The 19,287-nt window shown below is 54.1% G+C and overlaps 2 protein-coding genes across 6 annotated transcripts; both read right to left on the reverse strand.

Annotated features, from left to right (window-relative positions):
* Positions 1-46: 46 nt before the first annotated feature.
* Positions 47-15,108, reverse strand: LOC110548657 (mesothelin-like protein). 3 transcript variants are annotated; one of them, XM_060363956.1, is made up of 17 exons: positions 14,421-15,108; positions 10,946-11,459; positions 10,278-10,382; positions 9,551-9,671; positions 8,424-8,544; positions 5,405-5,490; positions 5,165-5,291; positions 4,897-5,087; positions 4,456-4,546; positions 4,112-4,253; positions 3,581-3,768; positions 3,354-3,509; positions 3,142-3,269; positions 1,858-1,988; positions 1,647-1,741; positions 1,071-1,317; positions 47-505 (listed from the first exon to the last, which is right to left on the reverse strand). In XM_060363956.1, exons 3-17 carry the CDS (start codon positions 10,318-10,320, stop codon positions 300-302), a joined length of 2,073 nt encoding a protein of 690 aa, XP_060219939.1. In that variant the 5' UTR covers positions 10,321-10,382; positions 10,946-11,459; positions 14,421-15,108; the 3' UTR covers positions 47-299. The 3 variants fall into 3 exon arrangements, with proteins under 3 accessions (XP_060219939.1, XP_060219940.1, XP_060219941.1); XM_060363957.1 differs by lacking the exon at positions 14,421-15,108 and having other exon boundaries at positions 10,946-11,217; positions 11,290-14,410; XM_060363958.1 differs by lacking the exon at positions 14,421-15,108 and having other exon boundaries at positions 10,278-10,378; positions 10,946-14,410.
* Positions 15,109-15,242: 134 nt separating this feature from the next.
* Positions 15,243-19,128, reverse strand: Rpusd1 (RNA pseudouridine synthase domain containing 1). 3 transcript variants are annotated; one of them, XM_021637109.2, is made up of 6 exons: positions 18,951-19,128; positions 18,356-18,543; positions 18,108-18,231; positions 17,799-17,901; positions 17,561-17,662; positions 15,243-16,328 (listed from the first exon to the last, which is right to left on the reverse strand). In XM_021637109.2, exons 2-6 carry the CDS (start codon positions 18,535-18,537, stop codon positions 15,919-15,921), a joined length of 921 nt encoding a protein of 306 aa, XP_021492784.1. In that variant the 5' UTR covers positions 18,538-18,543; positions 18,951-19,128; the 3' UTR covers positions 15,243-15,918. The 3 variants fall into 3 exon arrangements, with proteins under 3 accessions (XP_021492784.1, XP_021492785.1, XP_060219942.1); XM_021637110.2 differs by lacking the exon at positions 18,356-18,543 and having other exon boundaries at positions 18,951-19,107; XM_060363959.1 differs by lacking the exons at positions 18,108-18,231; positions 18,356-18,543 and having other exon boundaries at positions 18,951-19,110.
* Positions 19,129-19,287: the final 159 nt, after the last annotated feature.

A 19,287-nucleotide genomic window follows, 5' to 3' on the forward strand; every position in this document is an offset into this window, starting at 1 on the left:
CCACCAAGATGATTCTGTTCCCAACAAGGCCTTAGCAGAGACAGGCTGTACAATAATAGCCCTGTGCTTTATTCAGAACCACTGGTGAGGGCAGTAACACCAAGTGACACCAAGTCCCACTTGTCTTGGAATAGGCCAGAAGATCTGGACCCCGTCTCCTCCTACCAACTTGTCCTTGTAGCTGGGCAGGTCCTGGGAGCTGAGGTGTGTGCCAGGGCCACCCTCCTAGGATGGGGGACACAGCATGTCCCCTGGGACCTGGGTCATGTACTTCAGCTTGAGCAGGTGTCTTGTTCCATCTAGCAGCTCCATCTCTCCTGATGTTCGGGGGTCTGACTGCCCTGGGTCAGTGCCACTGGCAACCGCCAGGGCCTTAGTGTCCCCCTTAGTGTCCTGTGAACAGTGCCCATTGGTCCTGAAGGCACCTGACACAGTAGCAGCCACAGGAGACTGGAAGGCAGAGCCATGGCAAGTGACAGGTACCCCAGATGAACTGGAGGGCTTCCTGCAGGTGGAACAAGGAAGGGACACATTGGCCCTGATTGGAAGAAACCCACAGAGTCTCTTCTATGCAGCATCCTTCCCTCTGCGGTGGTTGGCAGCTAGAAGGGTCAGTAAAGACCCCATCCATGGCTGCTCTTCTGGTCTCAGCCCAGTCCCTTTTTGTAGTCTGGGTTTGAGAGGGGCATTTATTTTGTTTTTGTGGTGCTGAGGATTGAACCTGGTCCCTTGCACTTGGCTAGGCAAGTTCTTTCCACTGAGCTACAGCCCCAGCTCTCCTTCCCCCAAATTATATATATTTGAAGCAGGTAAACTTGCTCTGCAGCTCAGGCAGGTCTTGAACTTGCAATCCTCCACTCTCTACCTCCTAAGTAGCTGGGATTACAATCCCGGGCCACCAGGCTTGGTCCTGGTTTGATAGGTTTTGGACGAGGCAATTGTGTCACTATAGATGGTCCAACAGGTAAAATGATCTGTGTCACCTGTGACCCATGATAGATTCTAGGAGACAAATGAAAGGGACAGCCAGGGGTCTTGCAGAGGATGGGAATGAGAGGCGTGGACCTTACCTGAGGCAGGGGCAACATCATTCCCCAGCGGATCCAAGGTGTGGTCCAAATTGGATGGTGAGTAGGCAGTGTTAGGGGGCCTGTTGGTCACATAGGTCAGTGTGGGACTGGTGTCCAAGCCCATCTCCGAGAGGTCTGACATGTTGTGGCTGTTCATCCACAGGACGACATTTGGATGGTTTCGGGCCTTCCGCAGGTCCCCCACATTCTGGCCCAGCAGATTTCTTACGTTGTCCACACCCATGTTCTGCAAACAAATCCAGGGGCTTTGGGGGGGAGGTGTGAGGATCCACGGGGCTTCCTTCCCCTGGCAAGGACCCAGCGAGATTGGTGCTGTCACCAGGATTGAGCAGGATGGGGACCATGAGGCACAGAGGTCACATGCCATCTGAACTCCTCTGGCTTCCGGACACATGGGCCTGAGACCTGGGGTTCCCAGCCAGGCATTGTGGTGTATGTCAGTAACCCCAGCCCTCAAGACACTGAGGCAGGAAGATTGTGGGTTCCCGGCCAGCCTGGGCTACAGAGTAAGACCACATCTCAATAAAGCAAAACAGAGGTAGCCCCTGGGCCCACCTTCAGCATGAGGGGGTTGAGGTTGGTGAAGGTATCAATGTCCATGGAGATGTTGGCCTGGGCCAGGTATTGAAGTTCCTCCAAGGGGGCACCACCTAGAGAAAGACAGACAAAGAGCCAGAGGACCTGTGTGTGGGGTGATGAGCAGGGCAAAGGGCGGGGTATATTAATAAGAGGCAGAGGGGAAGAGGCGGCACAGAGCAGGGCTCACCGAGGTAGGGGCGCATTAAATAGTAGTACTCTCCTACGCTACTGGCGTTCCTAAAGACCTCGTGAGCCTTGGCAAAGAGCGCATCCTTCCGACTCTGAGGGCAGAGAGAGATGTCTGGAGCCCCCGCCAGCCTGGGAGTGGGATGAGGGAGATGAGTAGGATGAAAGCCCCTGGCCTGGACCACTGAGTGTAGCCTCCACCCCTTGAGACACAGATTTCTTCTTGCCCTCTGCACTGGGTGAAAGTATAATCCCCCAAATTTAAATCCACCGGTACCTCAGAAAGTGGCTTTATTTGGAAATAAGAAATTCTTGGTGGATGAAATCAGAGTAGAAGAGGAAGTTCCTCGGTTGGCCCTAAACCCACATCCTGGTGTTTTTACAACAGGTTGGGGCTTTTAGATAGAGACACCCTGGTAAGGGCAAGACAGACCTTCCTGTGAGGTTCAGAGGGGCCTGGGCCTGTGGGTGTCTTGACTTTGCACTTCTGGACTCTAGAAGTCTTAGAGAGCATATTCCTTATTTTACGTTCACTCAGTTTGTGATGCTTCCTTTTCTCCATTTTATGCTTTTCTTATTTTTTTATAGTATTTGTGTGTGTGCACGTGTGTGGGCACCACGGTATGCGTGTGAGGGTCAGAGGACAGCTTGAGGAAGTCAGTACTTGCCTTCTCCGCGCGGGACCCAGGTATGCGTGTGAGGGTCAGAGGACAGCTTGAGGAAGTCAGTACTTGCCTTCTCCGCGCGGGACCCAGGTATGCGTGTGAGGGTCAGAGGACAGCTTGAGGAAGTCAGTACTTGCCTTCTCCGAGCGGGACCCAGGGGTCAAACTCAGGTTCTAAATCTTTGTGGCAAGCACCTTTATGCTTTGAACCATCTTGCTAACTCTCTTTGGTGTGTGCATGCCTGCGTACATGCGTGAATGCATGCGTGAGCCTGTGCATCTAAGAGCTTGACTTCAGGTGTCTTCCTCAACAGAAATTATTATTTGGGACACTGGCCTGGGGTTCATCACTTCAGCTAGACTGGCTGGCCAGAAAGCCCCAGGGATCCTCCTGTCTCGGTTTCCCCAGCTGGCTGTCATCTCCAGCTTTTTGTTGGCTGCTGGAGGTCTGAATTCAGGTCCCTGTGCTTGTCCAGCAAGCATTTTACAGGCTGAGCTGTCTCCCTTACCATTTGTGACATTTTTAAAATGGTGGTCCAATAAATCTCTGATGGCATGGCTTGGACACTCCACCCCCCTCCCTAGCCTCATGCTGGGACGGTGTTTGGCTGGGAGGCTCACCGGAACTCTGAGGGCTGGATGATCTGGATCTGCTTGAGGCTCATCCAGCAGAGACGGGAACCCCCGATGGCCACCAGAAGAGCGCCAGTGACCTTGCCGTTATGGTCCAAGAACCTCTGAAGAACTGCCTGGAGGCAGGGCCAGACTGAGCAGGTCCGGGCCAACCAGACCGGCCAGCTTCCGCCCCATCACCCCCCAGCTTCCACCCTCACCTCTGTCTGGTTGTCCAGAGCCACGTCTGAGGCCAGCAGGACCATCACGGTGTCTCCAGACGTGATGTTCCACTGGCCTATTTCAGCGAGGGAGTAGAGGTACACCAGCGAGGTGATGAGGCGCAGCTGGTCCTCAGGAACGCCATGGGGGTAGATCTGAGGCAGGTGGGCAGTTCATGCTGTAGCTGAGTCCTCCAGCCCCCACCCCATAGACACCGTCCACACACCTGAGTGAGCTTGGCTTTGACGACACGCTGGCACTCTTCAGGCAGGGGGTGTTGGAGCAAGGGGTCCAGGTTGGCCCTGAGCACACGTGTGCCCAGGCAGGACTCCAGCTGGGCGCAGTCATAGTGCACCAGGAAGAGGTCATCGTGCAGGGTGGCTGCTGTGATGTTGCCACGGACACAGGATCTCCCTGCAAGGTGTGCTGATGAGCAGAGGCTGGCAGACAAAGGCTTGAGCTGACAATTTGCTGGCTTTGGGACCCAGCTTTAACCCTGGCCCCCACTTTGATCTTGTCTGCTTTTGCAGGGCAGAGTCTTGCTACGTATTCCAAGCTGGCCTCAAACTTAAGATCCTTTTGCCTCAGCCCCTCAAGGGGTCCCCAAGCCCAGCCCACTCTACTTCTGATCATAACCAGACCTCGACTTGCCCCTCATTCTTGGTCTCGAGCCAAGAGCTTGGCCCAGACTAGGCCAAGGTTAGGAATCCAGATTGGGGGAAGGATAGTGTCCCTAGTACACAGTGGTCACACTGACCTGTGCGCCGCTTGGGCCTTGAGGACACTGAATTAGCCTGGGACTCCAGGAAGTTGGTGATGAAGCGCTGGGCATCGCGCCTGCTCAGCTGGCCTGCCCGGCAAGCAGCCACCACACTGCGGAAGAAGTCCAAGCCCACAGCCTGGCAGAGGCAAGTGTGTCTATGCCCAGTCATAGGAAGGGTCAGCCTAGTCCTCCCTCACCCCACCACCACACAGGCCCTATGTGCTGTGACAGGAGCACCCAGGGCCACCACTTGAGCTCAGAGTGGCTGTTTGGCACTCATGGTCCTGGATGGATTGATAATGTGCCCACAGCCAGTCCCACTCCCGGTACCTTCCTACCTCCTGCACCTTCTCCCACAGGTGAGGCCTGATGTAGGTGGCCAGAGGTCCCAGGGCCTGTAGCCCCTCCACATTCCAGGAGCCAGGAGGCCTGGTACATGGGAAAAGGTGCCGTGTTGGCATCTAATATGCCACCCCATCCCCTAAGCAGGCTGAAAGAGTATTCATAGGCTCTTAATCACTGGCCAGTGCCCACCCAGTTTTAGGGGTTTGTCTTGCTAAGAACCCTAGGTGGTGGGAAGCAACCTTAACCCTGTACCTCATTGCTTCAACCTGTAATGTCAGAGTCTGGCCAAGGCTGGCAAGAGTGCAGGAAGGCATCACTGCCATCTTGGGTTCCTACCTCAAGCTCCCTCCCATCATATCCCAAGGAAAAAAGCCCCTCTAGCCTCCCTGTTTTCCCCCACTCCCCAAACTCTGATCCTTGGACCTTCCACCCACCCAATTTGTGTCTTCCCACTGGCCAGCAGGGTGTTGAGGGCAGCAGTCTGCGTGACAGTTAGCCTTGGGCAGCGAAGCAGGTTCTTCAGCACACGGGGGTCTGCAGTCACAATTTGTGGTGCCTCCATGTCACATACCAGGACCCCAAGAAGCCCCAGGTCTGATGCACTGAGCTGTAGGTGGGGTCCCCCCTGCAGGGACAGTAGGTCAGTGCTCAACGTGTGAGTGGACCTCACTGCTCAGTCCTGTCCCCACCCGAGGCACATACCAGACAGGCCAAGGCTGTGCGCTGCAGGGCAACTCTCTGGTTGGGCAAGTTGGCCAGCAGCGTGGTGTCCCCTTGGGCAGCGTGATGAATGAAGGCCCGGCAGTTGGCTTCCTTCACCTGGCTCAGACTGAAGACAAGTGAAAGGATGTCAGGAAGGCAGGACTGGGCCTCCTGCCAGCCTTCCCGGTGTCTCGAGGGTGGTCCAATCACTGCCGAGAAAGTCAAGGCAGAGATACTCACTTGTAGAAAAGCAGGAGGTTGGGTGGGTGGAATTCGAAGTCATCCTGAAGGCCTAGCCGCGCAGCGAGGTTGGCCAAACAGCTGAGCTGAGCAGGGGCAGAGGTTGGGCGGCAGGTCACTGTCTGTCCAGTGTGGACTGGCCCTGGGGGGACGCTGCTCAGCCCCTACCCCACTCAGCAGAAGGCACACTTTAAGGAGGAATTGGAGATGCGAGTGAGAAAAATCCTGCAGTAGCACAGAAATGAGAAAGCAGGTGGAAAAAGCAAGGCCTGAGACATAGTCCTGAGAGAAGAAAATGGACGAACTGTGGTTAAAAGCCAGAGGTGAAACAGGTGTGGAGGTTCGTCACACCTTTAATCCCAGCACTCTAGATGCAGAGGAAGGTGGATCTCTGTGAGCTGGAAGCCAGTCTGGTCTACACAGTGAGTTCTAGGGCAACCAAAGCTTTGTACAGACCCTGTTTCAAAAAATATATATATCTAGAGATATTCAAATTAGAACTGCAATTGTTCCACTGTGAACAGGTATGACACTCACCTAAGTGATTGGTGCCTCAAATGTTAAAGGTGGCTTAGGTCTGCCTAGAAAGTGCTGATTCTTGCTCGTTCGTTCGTTTGTTCCTTTCTAGGTGTTTCACTATGTAGCCTTCTGACCTTGAACTGAAGATTCTCCTGGCTTCTGAGGTGACAAGCATATAGCACCATATGCCTACCGTGAGAGGCTGTCTCTATGCTCCCCGTGTGGGTACCGACATACCTGCCTTTCACAACTGGTTCATGTCCTTCATGTCACATCTGTGAGCACAGATATTTCTTTACAACCCCTTTATTGTCAAGGGATGTGCCACAAAGACCTTGATTGCTTCCGCTATCAGTAAACTGTGTCTTTCCCCTCTCAGGGAGCTAGAGGCTCGTCACCTTTCCACAGGAGCAGCTTCTGGTGTTGCTGATTTCCTTCCAGCTTCATTCATTTTTACCTCCGGTGTTCATCTTTCTGTCTCTTCTTTTAGATGTCTATTTCTCATCTTGCCCTGGTTTCCTGGTAGAAGACTACACTGTTGAGTTTAGATAGTTTTTTTAAACATAAAATTTTTTTTTTAATTTATTGTGGTGGCGTGTGTGTGTTTGCATACATGCTCTGGCATCAGCCTCCGGAGTGCTGGGGTTACAGTATAACTGAGCATGGCAGGCCGTACTTTTATCTTCATTTAGCTCAAAACACTTTGACAATTGTCTTGATGCCAGATGTGGCACTGCACACCTGTAACCCAAGTCCTTGGAAGGTGGGGGCAGGGAGATTAGGAGTTTCAGTTCAGGGCTGAGGGCCGGAGAGATGGTAGGTGGCTAAGAATGCTTGCTGTTCCTGCAGAGAACTTGAGTGTGGTTCACAGCATCTACATGACGGTCAACAACTGTCTGTAACTCCAGTTCCACAGAATCCAATGGCCTCTTCTGGCTCCTTCCAGAGCTGCACACGTACGTGATACATAGACATATATGCAGAAAAGCACTCATATATATTGCATTAAAAAAATCTAAAAGAAAAAGTGTTAACGCTATCCTTGGCTACACAGTGAGTTTTAAGACCAAGCGAGGATAAATGAGACCTCACTGCCAGAAAAAAAAAAATCTCGAGAGTTCTGTTCATGGCCTGGAGAGATGGCTAAGCAGAGTGTCAGCTGCTCTTCCAGAGGATCTGGGTTCAATTCCCAGCATAAACACAGTGGTTCACAACTATCCGTAACTTCAGTTCTGGCACATCGCATGCCCTCTTCTGATTTCTGCATGTGTGTGTATGTAAGGTACATACACACATGTGGCAAGACGGCCGTTTTGAAGAGTGTTGTTCAGCCAGGTGGTGATGGCCCATGCCTTTAATCCCAGCACTCAGGAAGCAGAGGCAGGTGGATTTCTGTGAGTTCAAGGCAAGCCTGATCTGCAGAGCAAGTTCCAGGACAGCCAGGGCTCTACAGAAAAACCCTGTCTCAGAAATCAAGAGTGTTGTTCAATTTCCAAGAATTAGGGAATTTCCCATCCACCTTTCTGTAACTCATCTCTCGTTCTAAGTTGGTTGTGCTCCGAGAGCAGACACTGGGTGCTTTCTGCAGTGCAGGGTTTGGGAAGGTGGATCTTAGAGCCAGGGATGCGTCCGTCTTGGTAAGAAGCATGTGTTCTGTTGTTGAGGGATAAAGTTGTCCACACCTATCAGCTCCAGGCACCTGGCTGAGCTGCTGAATGAGCTTCTCTGGGTTGTTCTTGATTTCTCCGTTCTACCTGACCTGTCCTGACAGGCAGCCGACATCGCTGGCTACCACAGTGGATTTACCCATTTCTCCTTCCCTTCTATTAGTTTGTGCAATGTGTATCTGGACACTCTGAGGCTACGTGCACACATTTTAAGGAATATCTTAAAAAAAAAAAAAAGGGATCTTCTACTTAGTCCTGTTGCTCAGCCCCTCAAGTGCTGAGGTTGAAGGCCCATGCCATTCTGTCTAGCTCTTCTTTTTTTTTTTTTTTTTTTTTCCTGTTAAGTTGGGGAGATGATGGCTGATATGGGGCCAAGTGGGCTCAGCTGGCCTCTCACAGCTCAGGTTCCTGTATTCCCCATTGGAAGAGAGGTGGAAAGATCCTTACTGAGAGCCCCAGGGCTGGATTACCCCAAGGAGACCTCACATCCTAGGTGAGCTTAGGGAGGGACCGGAGGCAGCAGACAAGCCCTCGACCCTGTGGGCAGCCTGGCTGGAACGTGTTGGAACCACCCAGTGTGGGTGCTCATGCTCATCACCCATAGAGGAAGAGTTTCCTCAGCAGGGCCGGACTACTTGTCACACAGGGGCCACCACCAACTCCCATTCTAGGTGGTTTCGAGGTTGGCAGGAGGACTTGGAGACAGCCCTTTGCTTCAGGGAAGCTGTGTGCCCACCCCTAAGTGCCTGCAGAACTGCCCCTCTCCCTGTCTAACCCAGTGTCCCAGTTAGCCTGCAACACCTGGACGCTTCCTCTGCCCTTGAAGCACTTACCTGCCAGGCCTTGAGTGGAACCCTCTGTGAAGCCAGGCTTCTGATTAAAGTGGAGAGCTGTTCCCGGGGCAGCTGGCTGGCTGGCAAGCACCAAAAGTTTTGCAGGAGGGAGGTGTTGTCCCTGTGTAGAAAGAGGGGGCCGTGCTGGGTCCAAGAGGGAAGACCCACAAAGAAAGGCAAGGAAGGCTTTGGCTACTGCAAGGGGCCCTGCATCCCAGCCATCTCTACCACTGAGAGAGTAGGAGGCAGGGAGTGCCTGTTCCAGACAAGATTCTTTCTTTCTCTTTCTTTTCTTTTTCTTTCTCCTTCCCTTCTTTCCCTTCTTTCCTTCCTTTCTTCATTCTATCCATCCATCCTAAAGGACCTTGCTAGGGCCAGGCTCTCAACTGGATGGGGCCTTAACATGGCTCCTGCCATCACTTCTGGGGCTCAGGCTCAGCTGAGTTTGAGCTCTGGCTTGGACCAGTCCAGATAGTTACTGAAAGGTATGGGATCATATGCTGGATGACCCTGGGTGAGGTCATCCTCTAGACCTTTCTTAGGGTATTGTATTAAAAACAAAACACAACAACAACAACAAAAACCTATTGGTGGGAGGGCATCTCTGATACCAACCCAGGCTTGGCTAGGATCACTTGTGACCCTGGTCCTGCCTGGCCAATCACCTCATTAGCTGATTGGCCCATTGATGGTCATCACTCCCAAGAAATAGGGAAAAAGCCAAGCTCAGGACTGAGAGCCCTGGACAGAAGAAAATGACTAAGCTGAAGTGATTAGGGGAACAGCGATGGCTTTGAAGGCCCTAGGCATTGTCCAAGCAGTAGGGGTGATGGCCTAGTGCTCCAAGCGGGAAAGCTGGGGGGGACTGGCTGAGGCTATAAGCCTCTGATCGTTGAGGTGTCTTGTGATCATGCCCACACTGTTGACACTGGACCCGGGAAGCAGGCTAGCCAACAAGTGGCACTAAAGCCAGGCTCGGCCCTCTAGGTCAGAGGTGGCAAACAGTGGCCCTGTCTGAGCCTTAGGGGCAGACCCTGGACATGGCCCCTCTCCTGTGCCCACCAACAGAGGACTCAGGACCACTCCTCCTCTCAGAAAACAGTTTGCCCAGCTTAGGTTTTGCTCACCTGACCCATGTGGTGGCTTCACTAGCATTCAGCCCTCCCTTGGGGAAGCCCTTAGTCTGAGGACCAGAGCAGTGGGCAGTGAGGGACAGGAAGAGGGTGAGGCCCAGACTCACCAGGGAACCTGCAACAGAGTGGCAGTGAGGGCATGAGTAGAGGCTCCCTGTGACCCACTTCTCACCGAGACTCCCAAAACTCAGAGACAGAGGTTTGGCTCCATGTTCTTCCAAGCTGCTTGCTACTACAGTGGGACCTGAAAGGGTCTCCCAGCCCAGGGGAAGGGGCGGGTTTCCAGCAACGCTTCTCTTGCTGTTCAGACAGAGCAGGCCGTTAGCAAAATCTCTTAGGCTGCAGTAACAGGGCCTATGGAAGATGGCCATACTCTGATGTCCTTTGCAGACCATTCTCTCCCCTGCCTCCATGGGGCCTGGCCTGGTTTACGCTGAGACTACCAAAGAGGGCTTGGTTGACATCTGGTCTACGCCCTGCTTTGTCCACACTAGGACCCCTTAGGGCTGTGTTGGTCGGACTGTGGTTCCGATGCTCTTTCAAACCACCTGTGTATAGGGGTCCTCATGCTCCTCCCTTCCTTCCCTTACAGCAGGTCCCCAAGTCTGGGTTCATGTGGGTAGGTGTCCAGAGCAAGAAGAATCCCCACCTCTTCAGGAATATGACCCATAGCCATCCCAGGGCCCAGGGCATCCCCCTCTGTGGAGAAATGTTTTCTCACCCACTCTGGAGCCCATAGCTGACTGTCGGAAGGTTCTGATCATCCTGGCTGAAGTGTTTCAGGGCAGGGAAGCCGGAAGGCTGTGGGTTGTAGGTCCAGGCCTAGCTGGAGATGAGATGGGGAGTGGCACAAGTTAGCTTCACGGGAGATGGAAAGGGGGAAAGCAAGCCAGCACTGACATCTTGCAGGGTGCCTGACCCTGCCTGGGGAAGAAAGCAGCCCCACAAATCAGCGTCACAACGACAGGGAGTGGCAGGGGAGGGGAGCTAGTGGATCTGGCTTTCTTATCACAGGTTGGGCCCCCGGGAGCCACGGGTGTATTGTCTCCAATTAGCAGATCTCACAAACAGCAAATCTCCCAGCAGTGGGGGAGACGTGTCCCCACACCTTGTGGCCCAAACCTTAGACAACAGCTGTCCCTGAGATCTGGCCTCTAGAGGACAAGAGGGGGCACAGCCAGAACTGTGGGGCTGCCCTGTGCCACCGATTTTCCCCACCACAGAGTGGACAGTCTGATGAGTTAACCAGCCCTACGACCTTCTGACTGTGTGTGGCCCAACAGGCACCCAGGAAGGTTACTGCCCTGTGTAGCGGGCAACACAGGCTCAGATGCCTAACAGCCTGCAACCCTGTAGTCTGGTAGGTCTCTCTGTCCTCACAGATCTTACCTGAGTAGGAATATGGTCTCTGGTAGTGAAGGTCCTATCCAGGGCCCAGAGAAGAGGCTACTCCTGAGCGGACAGCCACAGGATATGGTAGATCAGGTTTTGCCAGTGATCCAGGCTCAGAGTCTCAATCCTTGCAGCTACGCCCCAGGATGCGGAGCTGCTGTGTGGAGAGCTGTCACGGTTCCCGCTCATCTGCAAACCTGGTCCGGTAGGCAGCATGCGACTGCCCTGCCTTGTCAATCCACTCTGACCGTGACATCTTCCAGGCAGGCCTGTGGGGAGGAGACTAGGCTGTGCCAGGTGATGCTTGTATCAACCCCTCGGGCCCTAGACATGGTATGCACCTGCTCTTCAGCCCCAGGAGAAGCTCAGGCTGAGCTCAGGGTTGGCAGGTACCCAGCAGACACCTTCCCCTCGAGGCCCAGCTTCATTCAGGGTGTGATGAGGGGCGGCCTGAATTCACACGAGTCTCTGTGCACACAGGTGTTTCTCATTCCGCACAGGCTGTGAGACCCTGGAGTGAAGACACGGAAGCTGTCCCCACACAGGACATTAGGCACACACAGACAAGTATGGTGGCTGGGCACGGCCATTCCGTGGGTGCTAAAGCACAGTATCATGCAGGCATGTGGGCTGTGGGGCAGGGAAAGCATGCAGAGAGGCATACAATGGACACCTATTCCAGGCTATGGTTCTACTCAGGGCTTGAAAGCTGCTGCCAAAACCTCATTAGCACAATCATTAGCACCAGGGCCAAGATGATGGCTCCACCAGGCAAGCCTCTGAGAGGGCTAGGTAAGAGGAAGGTCTGCAAGGGGGACTTCCCAGCCTACCTGCTGGACTGTGTCTTGGAAAACTGCCTCTGGGCTGAAGCAGATGGGTTCTGAGTGTCCTGGGCTGACCCCTGGCTTCTGGCACTGACCATGACCTACTTGCAGCTCTTACTTTGGAAGGGGCTGTGGAGGGCAAGAAGGCTCCAGGGCCTTGAGCCCTGTAGTGTCGGTCTGAAGCTACATGGTCACTGTTGGCACCCAAAATATCACGTGACCAGCAAGCCTGCTTTGCTGTCCGGTGAGAGGCTGGCAGCTGTGGAATCCAGGAGTCCCGGGAGTCCTGCCTGGTGTGTGTCGGTTAGGGGTGAGTTCAGGTGGCTTGGCCGGTTCAGAGTCTTGCTCCTGGTGGGTCTCACAGGGCTCCTGGGCTTCCACCTGGACCAGTGTAGCTGACATAGTGGTTCCCAGCAGCTACATTTAGCGGCAGTGAGGGCCACTGAGGTTTAGGGGCTTCCATACTGGAGGGGCAGGGTCCTGGGAACAGGTTTGGGAAAGTGTCCCAAGTAGAGAGCACAGGCTGACCCTGAGCCCCAGCACTGACCTGAGGTCAGGGACAGACTGCCATTGGCGCTCTGACTCCAGCGCTGACCTGGGAACAGGTTTTGGCTAAGGAGTTGTTTTTGTGTTTGTATTTGTTTGTTGTCCTGGTATTAAATCTAGGACCTGGACCCTGAGCATGCTAGGCAAGTGCTCTACCACCGAATTACATCCCTGCTTTGGCTGAAAAGGCTGCTCTGGACACTGAGACGCCTGCCAGGAAGAGGTGTCATGTGGTGGGACCTACCTTCAGGGCCCAGGTAGGCTGGAGGAGACTTCCCATATTCTGGCTTTGACAGAGGCCAGATACTAAGCTGCTCAATGTGGGATTGGCCTCTAGGGCATTCATAGGCCCGGTACAGCAAATGATCATAGCAGGAGAGTTATTGGTGATGGGGCCACATCCTATCTATCTCTCCTGGTTTATAGCTAACCAACTCCACTACAGCCTTGGGCTAGTTCAAATCTTTGTTTTCCAGATGAGAAAATGGGGCCTGGAAGAGCTGAGCGAGTGGCTCTAGGGCACACAGTAAATGCCATCCCTAGAGAGCCCTGGGCAAGGCCTTTAGCGCCCTGCCCACCCTTACCTGACCCTGCCTGGAGTGCTGGCCAGGCTGGCTTTGTCTTAGAAAGGCCCTCCTCCAGGAAGCCTGGTATAGTGGCTCTATATCCTTTGATCCCTGCCCACGTCATAACCATAGGATGAGGGTAGATGTGGAAAGGTGGATCCCCCACTGGGACTCTGGAGCCTCGGCTAGGGGATGTCCTACCTGGGATAGGAGCAGGTGCTAGAACAAGTGGGTAAGTCCAGAGGGTCATTGGAGACCATGAAAACTGACTGGGATTTTTCTAGGCAGATATAGTTGTGGAGTGTTTTCTGGAGCAGGTCCTTGCCCAGGGCTTCTGTTCTGCCTTCCCTCCAACTCCTGTCTGCCTGTCTGTCCGCCTTCCCGTCTATCTCACTCCTTACTCCGTGGCCTCAACTTTCCACCCAGCTCCAGGCCATTGTGATAGTTCAGAGACCTCTCCCACCCCGCACACTGGGCACTATGGTGCTGATGGCAAGCCATGCCTGATGTACTGTGGCTGCCTAGGCTGCTTGGCACAGCTGAAGTCTGGTAGAGCCTGTGACATGAGGGTACCTTCTTTTGCTCCCACTGCCGGTCTGTCCTTTGGAAAGTGGGCTGGGTCATGGACGTTCCTCAGGGGAGCCACCCGGAGCGCCTGTGCCCTGAAGGGTGCTAACCATGGTGCCAGTTACTGCTTTGCTTCCTGCTCCAGCAGAACCACACCTACCGCAGAGGGGGCGGGGGCGCAGATTTGCTTTTTTTTCTTTATAATCTGTGTGTGTGTTGCCTGTGTATGTTGTTAGGTGTCAGTCCTTGCCTTGCCTTCCACCTTCTTTGAGATAGTCTCTTACGGTTCACTGTCGTGTACACCAGGCTGGCTGGCCCACACGCTTCTGAGGAATCTGTCTCCACCTCCCATGCCACTGTAGAAGGTTGTGATCGTGAGGTGCCGTGCCTGGCTTTATGTGTGTTCTGGGGATCGAAACTTAGGTCTTCACACGTATGGAGCAAGCACGCTGCCCACCGAGTCATCTTCTCAGCCCCTCCAAAAAAAATGCTTTTTAAAAAAACAGGGTCTCTTCTATCAGGCTGGCCTCCAACCTGTTCTGTAGCTGAGGATGACCTTGAACTTGGGATCTTCTTGCTCCCAATTCCTGAGTGCTGGGGTTACAGGTGTGCACCACCCCATAAAGGATTGTTTGCTTGCCTAAAGGTTGGAACCCAGGGTTGTGTGAATGCTGAGCTGAGCTACAACCCCATGCCTTGTTTCCTCTTCGAAATGGGAAAATTTGCCTTTGGTGGATGAAAGGAGCTGCTGGCCTGGCCTTTGTCAGAGGCAATGGCTATGTCCTGCTTACCTCCTTATGCAGGCCCTGCCCTGAGATCTCTGCCATGTGCATGTCAGTGCTGAACTTCCTGAGGGAAGCCTTTTGTGAAGTTTTCAGGGGTGGCAGGGACCCCTGAAAACCACAAAGATGTGAGGTTGGTCCAGCCCTACGCTCTATAGGTCACAAGCTGCAAAAGTACACTGCTTACCATCCAGGTAGACGCGCTGGTAACAGTACCCAATAGTGCCCCTGTGTGGTGACGACAGGTATGACAGCTGCCGAGCTGAGGGTTGGAGCTTTGGAGTTGGCTGCCAGGGAGGTGAGCGCCCAGTTCCTGGGTCTGCAGACATCCCTCCAGGTCACTGCTATGACTAGGCCTGTGCTAAGTGAGGGGTATCCTGAGGCTGAGGAAACAGAGAAAAGACTTGTATCTCCCCATGAAAAGATAAAGCTCATGAATGGCCATCGACGGCTCAACAGGGACAGGCATGGCTTCTCAATCTATTCCAAGCTCTCCTTTTGCGGATTGCGAAACTGAAGCAATGGAAGTAGAAGCAACTGGCTCAGGGGCCTCACGGCCCTGACTTCCTTGGAGTCTTTATCAAGCTCTAGTGGGCAGTGGGTTCTGGCCCATCATGGCAGCTGTAGTTCAGTGTAGGGGTAGCCAAGGACACTGCAGTGGGGAGGGACTGAGCAGGAGCCAGGTGACCTCAGAGGGAATGCTGGCTTTGTGATGTCCCTCCTATGAACGCTGGGACTCTGGGCACCTAGGCTGTGGGCCAACAACAGTGGCTCTCCTAGGGACACTGATGGGAGGGCCCTTCTGGGGACTGGATATATGACCCAGTTTCTGGTCCCTTCTAACAGCCACATGCCCTTACTGCAAGTTTCTTATTGCCTATGGGGTAAGGAAGGGCAGCAGCATGAACTAAGGTCTGCAGTAGGTCCTGCTAAGCAGCCATGGGCTAGAGATCTGCCCGATCCAGCAAGGGTCAAGGGTACCCCATATCAGATATACTCGTGGTCACTCTCAGGATTGATCACCCAACATTTATTCTTAATTCTAGACCCTAGCTGCAGCCAGGGTGCTGTGGCTGTGTTGTGGTGGATAGGTGAGACCCAGAGGCTCTCAGGAAAGGACCCAAAGGCTGATCTTGACACTCTATGGCTATGCGGAAGCCCGGCAGGTTGGTGACATGGCGGAAGCTCCAGCCAGGAATCCACAGCATCCGTGCCAGGTTTAGAGGGATGGGCATGCATGGAAGCTGCCTCTGTAGATGCCCCAACACACTCTCATGCACTGGGGCCAAGCGCTGGATGCAGGCAGAGGGGGTGAGGCCTCCTCTGGCAGAGTTCAGAAAGGCAAAGGCACATGACAGTGGCAGGCAGCAAGAGGCAGGTTGGGGGCTGCAGGGGACTGAGTCCAGGTAGGCTAATGGCAGGATGGCCCTTCTCAGGCACTGTGGGGCCCAGGAGGATCCCAGCTCCTGGCTTTGCCCCTCCTGACTAGGGGCTTGACTGGGGTAAAGCTGATGAGGCAGAAAGCTGTTCCAGGAGGAAACGCCTTAGCTTCCCCTGGAGGAATGCAGAGAGGAAGACTTGCCTACTGGACATCTCTCCTACAACCTAAGTACCCTGTCTTTCAGACATCATGGCTGCCTAGCTGCTGAGTCTAGCAGCCCTCAACCCCCAAAGTCACGTGGGTCTCAGTTGTCTGGCTCTAGTGTCCACTCTGACAGCCACTGCAGGCACGATGCTCTCTGTGCCTCAGTCTCAGGAGGGGGCCGACCTGGCCTGGGCAGGGGGCTGGAGGGGCTGCAGGGCCTCGGGCCTCCACCCATTGGGTTGGGATCAGGGTCAGTCCTGAGGGCCTGGATGAGCTGTTCAAGGGGTTGAATGCAGGTATGGGGACTCCAGCAGGCATCAAGGGCAGGCAGGAAGGGGTCAGGTGTACAGGCCTCTACACACTCAGCCTGTGTGGGGATGCGCAGGTAGAAGGCGTGAAGCATCATGCGGAAAGGTTGGTCCTCCTGGTCCTCAGCCTGTCCATAAGTCAGGTCACCCACGATAGGGTGGCCAAGGGCACTGCAGTGTACACGAAGCTGGTGTGTCCGGCCTGTGGGGTCAGGGATGGGAGGTCAGGCTGGGACAAACCATTCTTTGTCACATCCCTACCTTGCTCTTACAGTATCCAGCAAGTTCTCTGTGGTGGCTTTAGAGCTTCCTGGCAGTCCCTTGGGTTTCTGTTGTGTTCTGCATTGCTGAGGATGGAACCCAGGGCCTTGTGCATGCCAGGCAAGCATTCTATAGCTAACTGTACCCCCAACTTTCTTCCTTCTGCCTTTAATTTTTTTTTTAAAAGCACATTTTAATTTTGTGTGCATTTTGTTCCTGCATGATGCTATGCTGTACAAAATAAGTCAGAAGACAACTTTTTTGTTTGCTTGTTTCTTCCCGAGACAGGCCTTCTCTGTGTAGCTCGGCTATCCCGAAACTCACTCTGTAGCCCACTCTGTGGCCTCTAACTCACAGAGATCCACCTGCCTCTGCACCCTGAGATTAAAGGCATGTACCACCACCACCCAGCCCAGAAGACACCTCCACTCCTAAGGGTCTTTTCTCTCCTTCCACCATGTGGGTCTGGGACTTGAACTCAGGTTGTCAGGCTTGGTGGAAGGCACCTTCACCTGCTGAGCCATCTCACTGCCCGCTTTTCCTTTTCTTTCCTTGTGACAAAGTTTCATGTAGCCGAGGATGGGGCATAAACTTCTGATTTTCGGACGGGCCCACACCTTCAGAGTGCTGGAGTTATGTCTATCTGCTACCACGCTTTGTTTACACAGTCTTTTATTGCTGGGCCGTGGTGGTACATGCCTTTAATCCCATCACTTGGGGGGCAGAAGTAGGTGGATCTCCGTGAGTTCAAGGCCAGCCTGGCCGTTCCAGAACAGCCAACAAACGAACAAACAAAACAAAAACAAGAAAAAGAAAGACGCCTCTGAGTAGCTACTTTGCAGATCTGTGCTACTAGGAAGGGCAGTTCAGGGTAGGCCAGGCCCTTGCTATCATTTGTGATTTGTCCCTTGCTACAAATCAGATGTTGGGACTCAGGACAAGAGATTGGTTTGGGGTGGCCATTGTTGAGTGCACAGCTAGGGAGACACTTGGTCTAGCTAGAGTTCAGTTAAACCTCCAGGGAACATGCAAGCACCAACAAAGATCTCGCTATTGGCTCTGCCAAACACCTGGTATACACTCAGAGGGCAGGCCACAATGCCTATACCTCAAGATCTTTTCTTATCTGACCAGACCCCTGCCCTCCCCTGCCCTCCCCTGCCCTGGACATACCTGTGAGTGGCTTCAGCAGCACCTTGGACACAGGGTCACCAGCATACAACCCGTACTCTAATACCAGCAGCTCAGTGAGACTTGGCTTAGGGTTCTCGCAACCTGGATGCAAAGGCAAGTGCGAGGGTCAGCAGGGCCAGCCCTAGAGCATAAGCCAACTCCAATCCACACGTCCGGCTGTTCCCATCCATGCATGGTTCGGAGTCATGTCCACGGGCCCCTTAGCAAACCGCTGTACCTTGTGTGCCCTCGATGCACATGGTGTGGGTCCGCCCCTCTGTACTGTTCCTGCCAATGGCATAGCTGATTGTCACCTGGCTTTCCTGGACATGGCCCCGGACCTGCCAAGCAAGGACATCACAGGCAGCTCACTGCGCTACACTGCCACCTCTGAGAAGGAAGCGGCTGAGTTCTAGGTGGTCACATACGAGCATGTCCAAGGAGCCTACCCAGGAACAGGTATGGAGCTTGGGTTAGAGGGGCCTACCAGAGAAGGCTAGAAGCCTTGAGTATATACACAGCACCCCAGGAACTGGTCAGGACTTACCAGTGCCAGGTAGGCTTTGGTAACTCGCCGTTCCTTGAAGCACTTATAAGCGCTGCCTGCGGCTGCTTTATTCAGGGCTACACATAGAGCCCCACTGGTGGAGAAGTCCAATTGGTGGCAAAACCTGGGAAGGGGCAGAGGAGCAGCAGTGGCTGTTGTATTCTGGTTAGCACCTCTGTGCCAGAGTCCAGTGTCCCAGCATCCTCTGGAAGGATGCTGCAGTGGGGCTCTCTGTGTTGGCTGTGTACCTGAACCCATAGCAGGTGTCAGGGTCAGCCAGCTCTGGGAAGTGGTGCCGTAGCTGCTTCTGTAGGGTCAGGGTCTCCCGCCAGGTCTTGCTATCAATGCGCAGGTCCCAGTGCTTGTTCACCACCAGGAAGTCGCTGCTCTGGTACACGATGGACAGATTTTCCACGCTGCCAGGCTCCATGGTGGGCTGCACGCAGGCGGGAGTGAGCCCGGGGTGGGAGGGTGCCTGACCTGGACCTCAAGCTCTGGGCACACTTACTGGGGCCAGCACCTGCCGGAACCCTTTATGCCTTCCACAAGGGGCCAGGCCAGGGGTGTCAGCTCAGGAACGGGAGTTTGGCCAAGGTCAGGAGGTTCTGATTTGCCCCGGACTCGGGGTGAGGGAGTTCTCCCCGACCCGACCTGGGATAAACAACCTGACTGTCCAACTCATCCCTACACACTTCACGCTAGGTTATGGATTTTCCCTGAGTACGCAAGGAAGAGGACAGGGGCTGCTGTGCCCTGATTGGTCCTGGACCACTCAGGACTGCAGGCGCTCCCTAACTTGCCTTCCATCAGTCCGTGACCGCAGGCGGACCCTGTAGGACTTACCTGCAACAGGGCCAAGGGATCAGGATGTCACTTCTCGGCTCTACACCCAACCTTGCTTCTCTACACTAGGAATCAGGTCTTGGCCTGGCTGGCGCGCAGCCCACCTTCACCCTGCCCACGCCACCTCGCTGACGGACGGCCGTACTGACCAATGGCAGTCCTTGTCTGAAGCTCCGCCCATTGGAGAGTGGTGAAGCCACGCCCAGGTGGTCTGCGCACGCACCCTTTTAGCCCCACCTATTTTCCCGCCTCCCCCACAAACGGACGACTGTATAGGCCAATAGAAAGCGTTCTTGGCCCTCCGCTTCACCCACTGAACCATTAGTCCTCTCCTCCC

The sequence above is a fragment of the Meriones unguiculatus genome, chromosome 11 (genome assembly GCF_030254825.1).
Source record: "Meriones unguiculatus strain TT.TT164.6M chromosome 11, Bangor_MerUng_6.1, whole genome shotgun sequence".
Taxonomy (NCBI): Eukaryota; Metazoa; Chordata; class Mammalia; order Rodentia; family Muridae; genus Meriones; species Meriones unguiculatus.

What these genes read in the sequence shown, in the direction of transcription:
- Rpusd1 (XM_021637109.2), bottom strand. Translation starts at nt 18,537, where the DNA reads ATGGAGCCTGGCAGCGTGGAAAATCTGTCCATCGTGTACCAGAGCAGC. An exon ending in CCAAAGCCTACCTGGCACTG is followed by an intron (nt 17,902 to 18,107) that starts GTAAGTCCTGAC and finishes CTTGCTTGGCAG; the next exon opens with GTCCGGGGCCATGTCCAGGA. An exon ending in GCTGCTGAAGCCACTCACAG is followed by an intron (nt 16,329 to 17,560) that starts GTATGTCCAGGG and finishes CTGACCCCACAG; the next exon opens with GCCGGACACACCAGCTTCGT.
- LOC110548657 (XM_060363956.1), bottom strand. Translation starts at nt 10,320, where the DNA reads ATGATCAGAACCTTCCGACAGTCAGCTATGGGCTCCAGAGTGG. An exon ending in GCACAGCCTTGGCCTGTCTG is followed by an intron (nt 5,088 to 5,164) that starts GTATGTGCCTCG and finishes CTGTCCCTGCAG; the next exon opens with GGGGGACCCCACCTACAGCT. An exon ending in AGTGGGAAGACACAAATTGG is followed by an intron (nt 4,547 to 4,896) that starts GTGGGTGGAAGG and finishes CCCATGTACCAG; the next exon opens with GCCTCCTGGCTCCTGGAATG.